Source organism: Camelus dromedarius, chromosome Y (assembly GCF_036321535.1).
Source record: "Camelus dromedarius isolate mCamDro1 chromosome Y, mCamDro1.pat, whole genome shotgun sequence".
NCBI classification, from domain to species: Eukaryota; Metazoa; Chordata; class Mammalia; order Artiodactyla; family Camelidae; genus Camelus; species Camelus dromedarius.
This window is the reverse complement of record NC_087473.1, coordinates 14,377,703-14,390,054: the sequence shown is the minus strand read 5'-3', so window position 1 is coordinate 14,390,054 and position 12,352 is coordinate 14,377,703. Positions and strand designations below refer to the sequence as shown.

Sequence of the window (12,352 nt, the reverse complement as noted above, 5' to 3'; positions counted from 1 at the left end):
CCCGGGCCAGCGGAACCCCACAGTCTGGACGTGGGCGCGTCCACACCATTGCACGACGCCCTTCCTGTGCTAGAGCGGCCAGGCCGTGCCTTTCTCCCAGCCAGCAAAGGTGACCGGCATCCGTCGCCGCCGGGATCGCCCGACACCGCGCAAGACGAAGCCCTGGCCAGCCTGTGCAGACAGAGACAGGGAGAGGGACGACGCGGTTTGCCGGCACGCTGGACCCCCCACCTCCCCCCGAACGGTGGTGTTTGGCAGCCCAGACAGTAAGGTGTTCAGGACGCCACCCGCGTCGGCGGCCACCGCACGGCACGCCTTCAGCGCCGCAGACGGAAGGAAGTGACTTCTGCCCGCAGTGTGAACGCCCTTGGAGGTGGTTCCGCTCTCGCCCAGCCTCCAGGTGAGCACCCGTCCCAGCCTTCGCCTTCACTGCAGCCTTTCTCGCCGACAAAGCCAGTGTGTGCCAGTCGCTAAGGCAGCGCTGCTGGTCGGCCTCCCGAACCTTACCAAACAAGCAAGGCAAGGTGTTTCCTGCCGGCCTGCTCCGAGGGAGGACAGGACGCGTGAGCGGCCGACAAGGAGCTCGAGGTTCCAAGGCGGTTGTCGCTCTGAGGGCGGGGGCGGGGGGCCCTGGTCTTCCGCACGCGGCAAGCAATCTGCCCTATCCTATTTCCTGCGTCCTTCGCACCTTCCCTGTCTCTCCAGAAAGCACGGGACTTCCCCACTGCCTCTTCTGGCAGCCCGGTGATTCCAGCTGGCCCAGAGTTGACGTCCGTTTCGAAAGCCTGTCACGTTTTCAGGGTCCGTGCACGCACGCCTGCCTTCGAGCCCCACTCTCAGGCCTCCTCACCAGACGCGCACGCACGAGCGGAGGCACGCCTGCACGCGTGCAGACCTATACGACTACACGCTGCCCGCCGTCTGTGTTTCCAGGGGAAAGGATTTTTACCTGCGCCCCTCTCGCCCCGCTCCCGCAGCCCGTCGTGAGAGTCCTTGTTCTCGCTTCTGATACCGCTGCCTTCCGCCCGCCTGGGTTGGCTTCTCTCCCGTCTGCCTTCGACTGCCTGACGGCGGGAAGCACACAGGCACGACGCCATTTCCCTTGGTCCTCTCCGACAAAGCGGAGAGGAATCTCGAGCTGACTGGGGCCTAGCCGTCTTGGAGCTCACCCGTCCCTTCCTGCCGATGGCCCGGGCGCCCCAGTGCCCCCAGCGAGCTTCCCAGCGAGATGCTCGTGCCCTCCACGGCTCTGCACGAGCACGTGTCTGCCCTGAACTGCCTTCCTGTTGCCTCTCACACGGCCTTCGGAGGCCCCTGGCAGCCAGGGCCCTTTGCAAGAGCCGTCCTGCTGTAGCACGAGAAGGCCAGGTGTAAGCTTTCTTGCCGACGCGTCCCACACGAGGTCCTTAAGAACGTGGGGATCACCGCCTGTCTGAAGGAAGAAGCCAGTGAAGCCGACGAGGGAAAGGTCAGGTGGCCACCCTTCCCGTCCTGCCGTCTGCCGCAGAGCCTGCCGCGACACACCCGGGTAGGCGCGCCCGCGCGCCCGCTCACGCGCAGAGCCACCTGGGGAACCTTGCAGGCCCCGGGGACCACAGTTCACGCCTCCCTCGGGCAGAAGGCAGCATGCCGTTTCGTGTGCCCGGAGCCCTGGCTACCACTCAGGGGCCTCAGGGGCTTCCTAAATGACAGGGCTACCGTTCGGCCTCTCTGGATCCTTCTTCGCGGGCCACGCCCACGGCTCAGGTCTCCCTCGTGGCCTACACGTCCCTCAGGCCACACGCTCCAGGTCACGGGTGGGCCAGGCCACGTCCAAGGGGCCGACTTAAGACGGGCGGTGACCCGTCGGCGCCCCCTGGCCCAGAACCTCCCGCGGGTCGCCTGTGACAAGAGCGGAGGACGCGCCGCAGCATCACAGGCCAGACACGTGCAAGGCGCCAGCCGCACACGGACGTGCGTGCATGTGAGGCGTGAGGGAGGGCAGGGAGCCGGGGCATCTGACAGGGGGGCTCCCGGCCAGAGTCAGACGAACAGACACAGACGCACCCGCGGCAAGGGGGGGAGCAAGACGGGCAAGGCCCACCCAGAAACTGCCCTTCCACGGAGGACACCGGCAAGCCCCTGGCCGACGTCCGTACGCGCCACCCGTCCTGCGACAGTCGGAGCCTGCCCGTGCGCACTTCCATCGATGAGGGAGACCCGCGCCGGACAAGTCGTCGCGCCTGGGGCTGCCCGGGTGAAACGCCCCAGCAGGCTTGGCCGGGTCCCACGTCCGTCTGAGCTTTGTCCGAGCCCCAGGCAGAACCCCACTTAAGCCGCGTCGCGTCCTCCGGGTGGGACCGCGAGGCCCGGCCACGGCACCCGAGCCTACGGGGGCCGGCCGCCTGTAAGCCTTCCTCCCCTACCCGTCGCAGGCTCGACACGTTCCCCGCCTCCACTGCAGGGCAGGCCGGACCCGACCCCAGCCGTGGCGCCTACGGGCGCTTGGGGCGGCAAAGGTGGAGCGAGCCTTGTGAGAACACCGCCCAGTCGTTCCTCGAGTCTTTCCCCTTTGGCAGGTCCTTCCCAAGAGCCCTGGCCAGGCCTAGAGGCCTGAGGGGCCGCGGCCCTGCGGGGCGCCCACCGCGGCCGCCTCAGCCCACCCGCTGGGCCCCAGCCGCAGGGTCCCTGCAACGCAGCTGCCCTCGTGCCTCCCGAGCAGGGGAACCTAGGCACTGACCTGGGGGAGGGGCGGGGACAGCAGCAGCCCGAGCGGGACAAGAGGCGACCTCTGCCACCCTACGACTGTACACGGAGGCTCTCCGGCCTTCGGGTCCCCAAACCCGACAGGCCGCAGCTGGCAGCGGGTGGCCGGTGCCGCTGGGAGGCCAGGGAGGGCTGGGATCCATGAACCTCCCACCGCAACCCTCCACGACCGTGAAACGTTCTGCTGGGGCAGTCGGTCAAGCACACCCCCAAAGTGCGGCAAAGCAGGGGAGCTGTGGGGTGTCGTCGGGGACAGAGGTGCTCACCACGCGGCCAGACTGCAGGGGACCGGGAGGGAGAGAGGGGGCACGCGCCGCTCTCTCCCGGGCCGGGCTGCCGCGGAGACGGTGCCTAGCTTTGTGCGGGGACCTCAGGTGTCTCCGGAAAGCGGCTGTCCCCTCGGGAAGGGCCCCGCCGGGTGCTGGCCACCGACTGCCCTCCCCATCCCGTCCCGCCCCGTCCCGCCCCCCACCCCAGCCCTGCCCACTCGCCCCCCGCTCCCCCCAACAGCCCGCCACCGCCTGCCGCCATCCCTCCCAGAGGCCCCTTGCCCGACATCTGTCTGCCCCAGGACTGTCCCCTTCCGGTGGCCTGGAGCCCAGGCAGCTCTGGGCTGTGTGTTGGAGGGACGTGTGGGTGGCAGTTCCCTGACCAGGACAGAGCCGCAGGGACTGTGTCCCGAGGAGAAGCGTGAATTACTCTGAACGTTCGGGCCCCTTAGCTAGCCAGCGCAGACTCGGGTAGAAGCTTTCGGCCTACGTGTCACACAGCCTGAAGAGCGGCATACCCCGCCGCGGCTCACCGCCGGCGTGGGAGAGAGGGGAGGCGGCTCACTGCCGGTCTGGGGCGGCGCGGGCCCTGCGGCCCCGCCCCCTGACCTTCGCCCCTCGGACTGTTGCGCCCCACGAGGAGACCCCAGGGAAAGGAAGGCGCTCACGCCCCGGGAGGCCTTTCCAGCAGGGGGAAGGGGCTCCTGTCTGCCAGTTCCTCCCCTCCCCAAGACCCCGGAGCCTGAAAGCCAGCAATCTCTCGCTGCTGCCCCAGCCCCCGGAGGCGCCGGACTTGTCCGCTCTCGCCCAGCCCCTGCCCGCAAACAGCCCGGCACTCTTGCCCGCCTGCTCCCCTGCTCCCTCACCCGCACAGCCTCACGCGCCGGCACGGGGCCACAGCCACAGCTCACACACGCCTTCCCTCACACTTGCTTGGAGTCCTGCACAGCCCCACCCAGCCAGGGCTGAGCGGGGTCGTGCCCGGAAGGATTCCACACTCACAGCCTGCCTCCTGGGGCGCCTGGGGGCGGACGGGGGCCCTGGGCTTAAGAAGTCGCCCGTCTGGCGTGGGGCCGACGTGTGGCGCACACCCCAGACGGAGGGGGCTGCGTGAGGCTCCGCGAGCAGGGTGAACGCTGAACCCAAGCCACAGCGGGCCCCGAGGCCCCTGCCCGCCAGCACCGGTCCCCGTCTCCTTCCCCGGCCTGCGCAACAGGTCCCCAGCACGCCAGCTTGTCTCTTTCGTTGCCTCCTGCTCCCGGACCCTGCCCTGTTCGGAGGCAACCTGGCCTCCCCGGAGCAGCAGCCGAGGCCTGCCCTTCCCACGTCCTCCACTCCCACAGGCCCGCCTCTCTGCCACACACGGGCAGCCGCTTCAAAAGCCCCACCGGACTGGGCCGGAACATCACCACTCGGCGACCCCCGGACAATCACACAGCACGCGAGCAAGACAGGAGCACTCGTTAGCCTGTTGACGTCTCTCTCGGCCTCATTCCGGGTACGTGCTGCCCACCCTCTGCAACCTCCACTGGCGATGCTTTCCTCGCTCCTCTCCGGCGCCCCAGACCCCGGCCGCCGGTCTCACGCGCGTCTGCACACGCCTCCGGGCTCTCGTTCTACTCGGCCGAACTCTCCTGCTCCGTCGCCTTCACCGCTGGCTCTGCAGGACCACCGACGCATGAGGAAGCCTGCTCGCGGGCACGCGGGCACAGACCGACACGGACACGCACGGGAACAACCCAAGGCGCAGCTGAAGCAGCCTGTGTCCAACAGACAACCGGAGAGATGGCGCGCAACAGGCGGCACGCCCCGCCCTTTCTCCCCGGGCGCCTCCCCAGTGGCCTCCAGACAGCCTGCGGCCCTTTCCAGGACCGTCCGGGTGGAGCCGGGTCGCTGAGGGATGCGCCTGGACATTCAGGGAGCCCACCTCCTCAGCGTCTGGAGGCCTTGGCCAGGCGGCCGGGGGCGGACGCAGGGGCCCAGCTGATCCCAAGCGCGGAGGCAGTCGGACCAGGCCCCAGGGAGGGCCGAAGCCAGGGTGTGCCGACGCACACGAGGGTGCCTGAGGAGGCCCGCTCCTTTCGCGGACACCCCTGGGACGTTCCGCGAAAGCCGAAAGCTTCGGTGCTCTGCGCGTGCGCCTGGGTCCTCCGGGCCCCTGGCTCACCCTCGCGCCCGCTCCCTGGGCGGCCTGGGGTCGCCCCGCTCCCAGGCTTGTCTCAGCCTGCCTCACCCCGATTGGGAAAGGGTCCTGGAAACACCCTTCGCCAACACCCCCTGCCCCGGGGCTCCTCAGGGACGTGCCCCCCTCCCAGTTACCTCTCCCGGCGCCTTGCTCCCTCGGGTAGTAGCGCAGGGGGTTGGGCCACAGGTCCTCGACGATGATCTGGCGGAGGGAACGGGCAGGTCGGGACAGGGCCCACGCCCCTTCCCCGAGCTGCTGGCCACCGCCGACGTCGCCATTTCCGACCAGGCCCCGGGGGACCCCCACCTCAGCAATCCTGTCAGACCCGGGGCAGTCGTGGCCTGACAACCAGTTGAGGAAGTTAAGGCTGACGGCGTCCTGCCTGCGGCTGGGGGCTCCCCGTTCGTAATCCCAGAACCACTGCACTGGAGTGGAACTATACGCCCTGTAGCCTAGAGGAAGAGCGGGGCATACGCTGAGGGGAGGGATCCCGCTGGCCCAGCATCCAAGGCCTCCCGGGCACACACCGCCCCGCCCCGCCGCCTTCCCCCATCCCGGGACAGCCCGCCTACCTGCGAAGCTAAGGTGATACTCCTTAAGGATCACTTGGTTGCAGAAGTAGGGGTTGCTCCGGAAGAAGAACATCAACCTGCAGCGGTACTCGGGGCGGCCCAGTTCCTGCGCCTGCCACGCCCAACAGCAGGAGAAGAGTGACGGCTCTTCCCGGCCACCTGAGCTGGCCTGCCCGGCAGGGATGAACCACTTCCCCTTCCGCTCTCCCGCTGCTCGCACCCGGCCCTCGGGGACACCCGGCCCCCTCCTCCCCGCATCCCCCCACCCCACCACCGTGGCCTCCGTCTGCCCGGCCTGACCTCCAAGGTGATCATGTAGCTCAGCACGTCTTCGTCTTGGTCACTGATCAAGGCCGACAGCTGGGGGTGACTCACAATCTTCAGTAGGTCAAGGAGCCTTCACGTGCTACGGCTGGAAGAGCCACAGCCAACACAGCCAGGCTGGGGCCAGAGGAAGAGACCGGACGGGCGATCTGCCAGGACCCCGGGCGCGCACTGCTGCCCACCCCCCCCTCGCCCCGCCCCGCCGACCTCCTCGGGCCCTGCCCTGCCGTCTCACAGGCGCGTGGCGGCGGGGTTCCGGCCTTCCCGTGCATCTTGGGCCGTCGACACCCCCTCGGGGAGGGCCTGTTCCCCGACCGTCCCCGACCTGTGGCTGGCCTGTGTGTGCTGGCTGCAGGCTCGTCACCGCTCGCGGAGTCGGGATGTGCTCTGCCCCCGTGGACCCACGCGTCCTCTGAGTAGGGGGCGGGCCACGGGTGCTGACAGGAAGCCCCGGGCCTTCAAGCCGCCCTCCGGGGTGAGAGGAGTCTGTCTGCGTGGCTAGGGCTGCAGCTCCGGGGGACTCACAGGGTGCAACGGGGAGGGCACGTGCTTCTGCCTGCACGAGAAGGGCCGGTGGAGGCCAGGCTGGGAGCCCACCCGAGGGCGTGTCTGGGGTCCCGTAGTCTTGCCCGGGACGGGGGCCTCTTGCAGCTCACACCTGGCCGCGGACGACCTGCTGCTTCGGCAGGGACGTGGCGGCAACAAGTCCACAGCCTCTGGCTGACTGGGATGGGTCCTGGCACGCCCACCGGTCTCCTGGGATTTCCCCGGGAGACTGCACGCTTCCACTCTCTGCTCTGTGGGGAGGGTGCTGGGGGCTCTGCACGCGCTGTTCACTGTTGCCATGCGCTCCTTGACCCCAGGAAGGCTTCCCCTGCAGGCCCCAGGCCAGAAGGATCCACCCAAAGTTGGCGCTCCCACGCCTGCACGTTTGGCCTTTGGCCCTCAGCGCCCTCATGCTGTGCCCTTGCAGGCCTCCATGCCTCCACTCTCAGCCCTCTTCCCTTGGCCTTGGCGCCCGCCTTCCTCCCTTCCTCCTGCCCCTGGTTCCGCCGCTCCCGGTCCTCCTCTTCCTTCTCCTCCTGCTTCCCCTCCCCACCCTGCCCTTTGCCGCCCCCAGACCCCGACCCCGACCCCGACCCCGACCCCGGGCCCAGCCCGTTGCCGCCTGCCCTCCTCCTCCCCCTCCCCCTGGCCCAACCTCCTTCTCGCCCTGTTCCCCCTCCTGCCCTCCGGCAGCAGCCAACCCCAAGGAGCAGCAGCAAGGATACAGCTTTGGCCCAGAAGCCGGGGATGTCCTGGATGATGGCTCTTCTTCGATCCAAACGAGGCTCCCGCCTCCGACAGACCCTGCGCTTGAGCCGCAAGTAGGCCCTGTTGGCTTGGGCGTTCACAGCGCTCAGCTCTAACTGAAGGGCCCCCAGGGCCTCCAGCGGGCTCAGGGAGGTCGGGGGTCCGCGCCCTGGCTCTGCGCGCCCCTGCTTCCGGGGCTTCTCTTCCCGCTCCTTGGCCTGCACCACCTCCTCCACCACCTCCTCCACCTCCTCCTCCTCCTCCTCCTCCTCCTCCTCCTCTTCCTGCGACTCCTGCTCCTCCTGCTCCTCCGCCACCACCTCCACCACAGCCTCCATGATGTCGTCCGCCAGCAGCACCAAGGCCTCCCCCATGCCCACAACCTCCGCCTCCGACGATGCAGCTGCCGCCGCCGCGGCCGCCGCCGCCGCCTCAGCCGCCGCCGACGCTCCCTGCCGCACGGCCTCCACCCTGAGGCTGCAGGCCTCCTCGCACCTGCCACCCGCTAGTGCCTGCTCTGTCCGCAGCCCTGCCATGGCAGCGGGACGCCCGCGGGCCCCTGCCTCCTGAAGACCCCCTCCCACAGCTAAGGCCACCCAGGATTCCTGGGGAGGCCCGCCTTCCCCGGGCCCCCGCCTCACTGGCCGTGTGGCCCTGGCCCTGAGCTGCGAGCCGCAGCTGCCAAGGCCCAGGAGCAAGGAGCGGGAGGCGGAGGCGCAGCACGTGGCCGGAGGAGCCGGCCGAGCGGCCGAGGTCCCCGCGCGTCGGCGCTGGCGCCGGCGCTTGGGTCTTCCAGGGGTCGGGGTCGCTGTCACTCGGCCCCGGCGGCCTGCTGCGCGGCCCCCGGGCAGCTGGGGCGCATGCGCATGGCCTCGTGCCCGCCCACCGCCCCCGCCCCGCCTCCCGCAGGCCCGTGGGAATTTGGAGCTTGGCGGGAAGGAGGCCCGAGTCAAGTCGGGCCCAGGCCTCTCGCCCCACCTCCCGACCAGTCGGGGAGCGGCCAGTGGGCGTCACCCTGCAAGGCCCCGCCCCCCCGGCCGGGAACCCGGCCCGCCGCCTGGCCTCCGCAGCCCCAGCGTTCAGCCCAGCTCCCTGCCCAGCCTCCAGGGGGCAGCTGGGCCGCGCGCTGCCTCCAGGGAGGCCTCCGGCCTTGCATCTCTCTGGCACTGCCCGGCGGCCCGATGACACCTCTTCGGGTTCTGTCACCTCCCACCACGTGCCCTCCACCCTCCCCAGCCCCGACCACCTGTCGCTCCGGTTTCACGCAGCCACTTCACCCCCTGGGAACTCTGCTGAGCTCCAGAGGGAAAGACAGCCTGGGTACTCTGCTTCCAGCCAGTGTCTGTCAGCGGTGAACTGCTGGGCTCAGGACGAGAAAAGCCATGCAGCAGAGTGCTCTCTCTTTGTCTCGCTCTCTCTCCCTGTCTCCCCCTTGCTGTGACTCTCCGTGTCTCTGTCTGTGTGTCTCTGCGTGTGCGCGTGTGTGTGCGTGTGCGTGTGAGTGTCTCCCCTTCCGCTCCCTCCCTCCCTCCCTCGCCCCCTCCCCTCCCGTTCCCGGGATCTCTGTTAGCTCCCACAGACACATAAAGTCTTGCGGAAAGCCACGCTGCCCGGAAACAGAAGACCTCTCCGCCCGGGCCAGCGGAACCCCACAGTCTGGACGTGGGCGCGTCCACACCATTGCACGACGCCCTTCCTGTGCTAGAGCGGCCAGGCCGTGCCTTTCTCCCAGCCAGCAAAGGTGACCGGCATCCGTCGCCGCCGGGATCGCCCGACACCGCGCAAGACGAAGCCCTGGCCAGCCTGTGCAGACAGAGACAGGGAGAGGGACGACGCGGTTTGCCGGCACGCTGGACCCCCCACCTCCCCCCGAACGGTGGTGTTTGGCAGCCCAGACAGTAAGGTGTTCAGGACGCCACCCGCGTCGGCGGCCACCGCACGGCACGCCTTCAGCGCCGCAGACGGAAGGAAGTGACTTCTGCCCGCAGTGTGAACGCCCTTGGAGGTGGTTCCGCTCTCGCCCAGCCTCCAGGTGAGCACCCGTCCCAGCCTTCGCCTTCACTGCAGCCTTTCTCGCCGACAAAGCCAGTGTGTGCCAGTCGCTAAGGCAGCGCTGCTGGTCGGCCTCCCGAACCTTACCAAACAAGCAAGGCAAGGTGTTTCCTGCCGGCCTGCTCCGAGGGAGGACAGGACGCGTGAGCGGCCGACAAGGAGCTCGAGGTTCCAAGGCGGTTGTCGCTCTGAGGGCGGGGGCGGGGGGCCCTGGTCTTCCGCACGCGGCAAGCAATCTGCCCTATCCTATTTCCTGCGTCCTTCGCACCTTCCCTGTCTCTCCAGAAAGCACGGGACTTCCCCACTGCCTCTTCTGGCAGCCCGGTGATTCCAGCTGGCCCAGAGTTGACGTCCGTTTCGAAAGCCTGTCACGTTTTCAGGGTCCGTGCACGCACGCCTGCCTTCGAGCCCCACTCTCAGGCCTCCTCACCAGACGCGCACGCACGAGCGGAGGCACGCCTGCACGCGTGCAGACCTATACGACTACACGCTGCCCGCCGTCTGTGTTTCCAGGGGAAAGGATTTTTACCTGCGCCCCTCTCGCCCCGCTCCCGCAGCCCGTCGTGAGAGTCCTTATTCTCGCTTCTGATACCGCTGCCTTCCGCCCGCCTGGGTTGGCTTCTCTCCCGTCTGCCTTCGACTGCCTGACGGCGGGAAGCACACAGGCACGACGCCATTTCCCTTGGTCCTCTCCGACAAAGCGGAGAGGAATCTCGAGCTGACTGGGGCCTAGCCGTCTTGGAGCTCACCCGTCCCTTCCTGCCGATGGCCCGGGCGCCCCAGTGCCCCCAGCGAGCTTCCCAGCGAGATGCTCGTGCCCTCCACGGCTCTGCACGAGCACGTGTCTGCCCTGAACTGCCTTCCTGTTGCCTCTCACACGGCCTTCGGAGGCCCCTGGCAGCCAGGGCCCTTTGCAAGAGCCGTCCTGCTGTAGCACGAGAAGGCCAGGTGTAAGCTTTCTTGCCGACGCGTCCCACACGAGGTCCTTAAGAACGTGGGGATCACCGCCTGTCTGAAGGAAGAAGCCAGTGAAGCCGACGAGGGAAAGGTCAGGTGGCCACCCTTCCCGTCCTGCCGTCTGCCGCAGAGCCTGCCGCGACACACCCGGGTAGGCGCGCCCGCGCGCCCGCTCACGCGCAGAGCCACCTGGGGAACCTTGCAGGCCCCGGGGACCACAGTTCACGCCTCCCTCGGGCAGAAGGCAGCATGCCGTTTCGTGTGCCCGGAGCCCTGGCTACCACTCAGGGGCCTCAGGGGCTTCCTAAATGACAGGGCTACCGTTCGGCCTCTCTGGATCCTTCTTCGCGGGCCACGCCCACGGCTCAGGTCTCCCTCGTGGCCTACACGTCCCTCAGGCCACACGCTCCAGGTCACGGGTGGGCCAGGCCACGTCCAAGGGGCCGACTTAAGACGGGCGGTGACCCGTCGGCGCCCCCTGGCCCAGAACCTCCCGCGGGTCGCCTGTGACAAGAGCGGAGGACGCGCCGCAGCATCACAGGCCAGACACGTGCAAGGCGCCAGCCGCACACGGACGTGCGTGCATGTGAGGCGTGAGGGAGGGCAGGGAGCCGGGGCATCTGACAGGGGGGCTCCCGGCCAGAGTCAGACGAACAGACACAGACGCACCCGCGGCAAGGGGGGGAGCAAGACGGGCAAGGCCCACCCAGAAACTGCCCTTCCACGGAGGACACCGGCAAGCCCCTGGCCGACGTCCGTACGCGCCACCCGTCCTGCGACAGTCGGAGCCTGCCCGTGCGCACTTCCATCGATGAGGGAGACCCGCGCCGGACAAGTCGTCGCGCCTGGGGCTGCCCGGGTGAAACGCCCCAGCAGGCTTGGCCGGGTCCCACGTCCGTCTGAGCTTTGTCCGAGCCCCAGGCAGAACCCCACTTAAGCCGCGTCGCGTCCTCCGGGTGGGACCGCGAGGCCCGGCCACGGCACCCGAGCCTACGGGGGCCGGCCGCCTGTAAGCCTTCCTCCCCTACCCGTCGCAGGCTCGACACGTTCCCCGCCTCCACTGCAGGGCAGGCCGGACCCGACCCCAGCCGTGGCGCCTACGGGCGCTTGGGGCGGCAAAGGTGGAGCGAGCCTTGTGAGAACACCGCCCAGTCGTTCCTCGAGTCTTTCCCCTTTGGCAGGTCCTTCCCAAGAGCCCTGGCCAGGCCTAGAGGCCTGAGGGGCCGCGGCCCTGCGGGGCGCCCACCGCGGCCGCCTCAGCCCACCCGCTGGGCCCCAGCCGCAGGGTCCCTGCAACGCAGCTGCCCTCGTGCCTCCCGAGCAGGGGAACCTAGGCACTGACCTGGGGGAGGGGCGGGGACAGCAGCAGCCCGAGCGGGACAAGAGGCGACCTCTGCCACCCTACGACTGTACACGGAGGCTCTCCGGCCTTCGGGTCCCCAAACCCGACAGGCCGCAGCTGGCAGCGGGTGGCCGGTGCCGCTGGGAGGCCAGGGAGGGCTGGGATCCATGAACCTCCCACCGCAACCCTCCACGACCGTGAAACGTTCTGCTGGGGCAGTCGGTCAAGCACACCCCCAAAGTGCGGCAAAGCAGGGGCGCTGTGGGGTGTCGTCGGGGACAGAGGTGCTCACCACGCGGCCAGACTGCAGGGGACCGGGAGGGAGAGAGGGGGCACGCGCCGCTCTCTCCCGGGCCGGGCTGCCGCGGAGACGGTGCCTAGCTTTGTGCGGGGACCTCAGGTGTCTCCGGAAAGCGGCTGACCCCTCGGGAAGGGCCCCGCCGGGTGCTGGCCACCGACTGCCCTCCCCATCCCGTCCCGCCCCGTCCCGCCCCCCACCCCAGCCCTGCCCACTCGCCCCCCGCTCCCCCCAACAGCCCGCCACCGCCTGCCGCCATCCCTCCCAGAGGCCCCTTGCCCGACATCTGTCTGCCCCAGGACTGTCCCCTTCCGG

The 12,352-nt window shown here is 69.2% G+C and overlaps 1 protein-coding gene across 1 annotated transcript; it reads right to left on the bottom strand.

Moving 5' to 3' along the window:
• Window positions 1–4,460: 4,460 nt before the first annotated feature.
• Window positions 4,461–10,117, bottom strand: LOC135320386 (testis-specific Y-encoded-like protein 1). The gene is made up of 9 exons (XM_064483469.1): window positions 9,970–10,117; window positions 9,528–9,774; window positions 9,042–9,191; window positions 7,367–8,315; window positions 6,072–6,149; window positions 5,772–5,883; window positions 5,506–5,651; window positions 5,334–5,400; window positions 4,461–4,674 (listed from the first exon to the last, which is right to left on the bottom strand). The coding sequence occupies exons 1-9, from the start codon at window positions 10,115–10,117 to the stop codon at window positions 4,631–4,633; spliced, it is 1,941 nt and encodes a 646-aa protein (XP_064339539.1). The 3' UTR covers window positions 4,461–4,630.
• Between the last annotated feature and the right edge of the window lie 2,235 nt (window positions 10,118–12,352).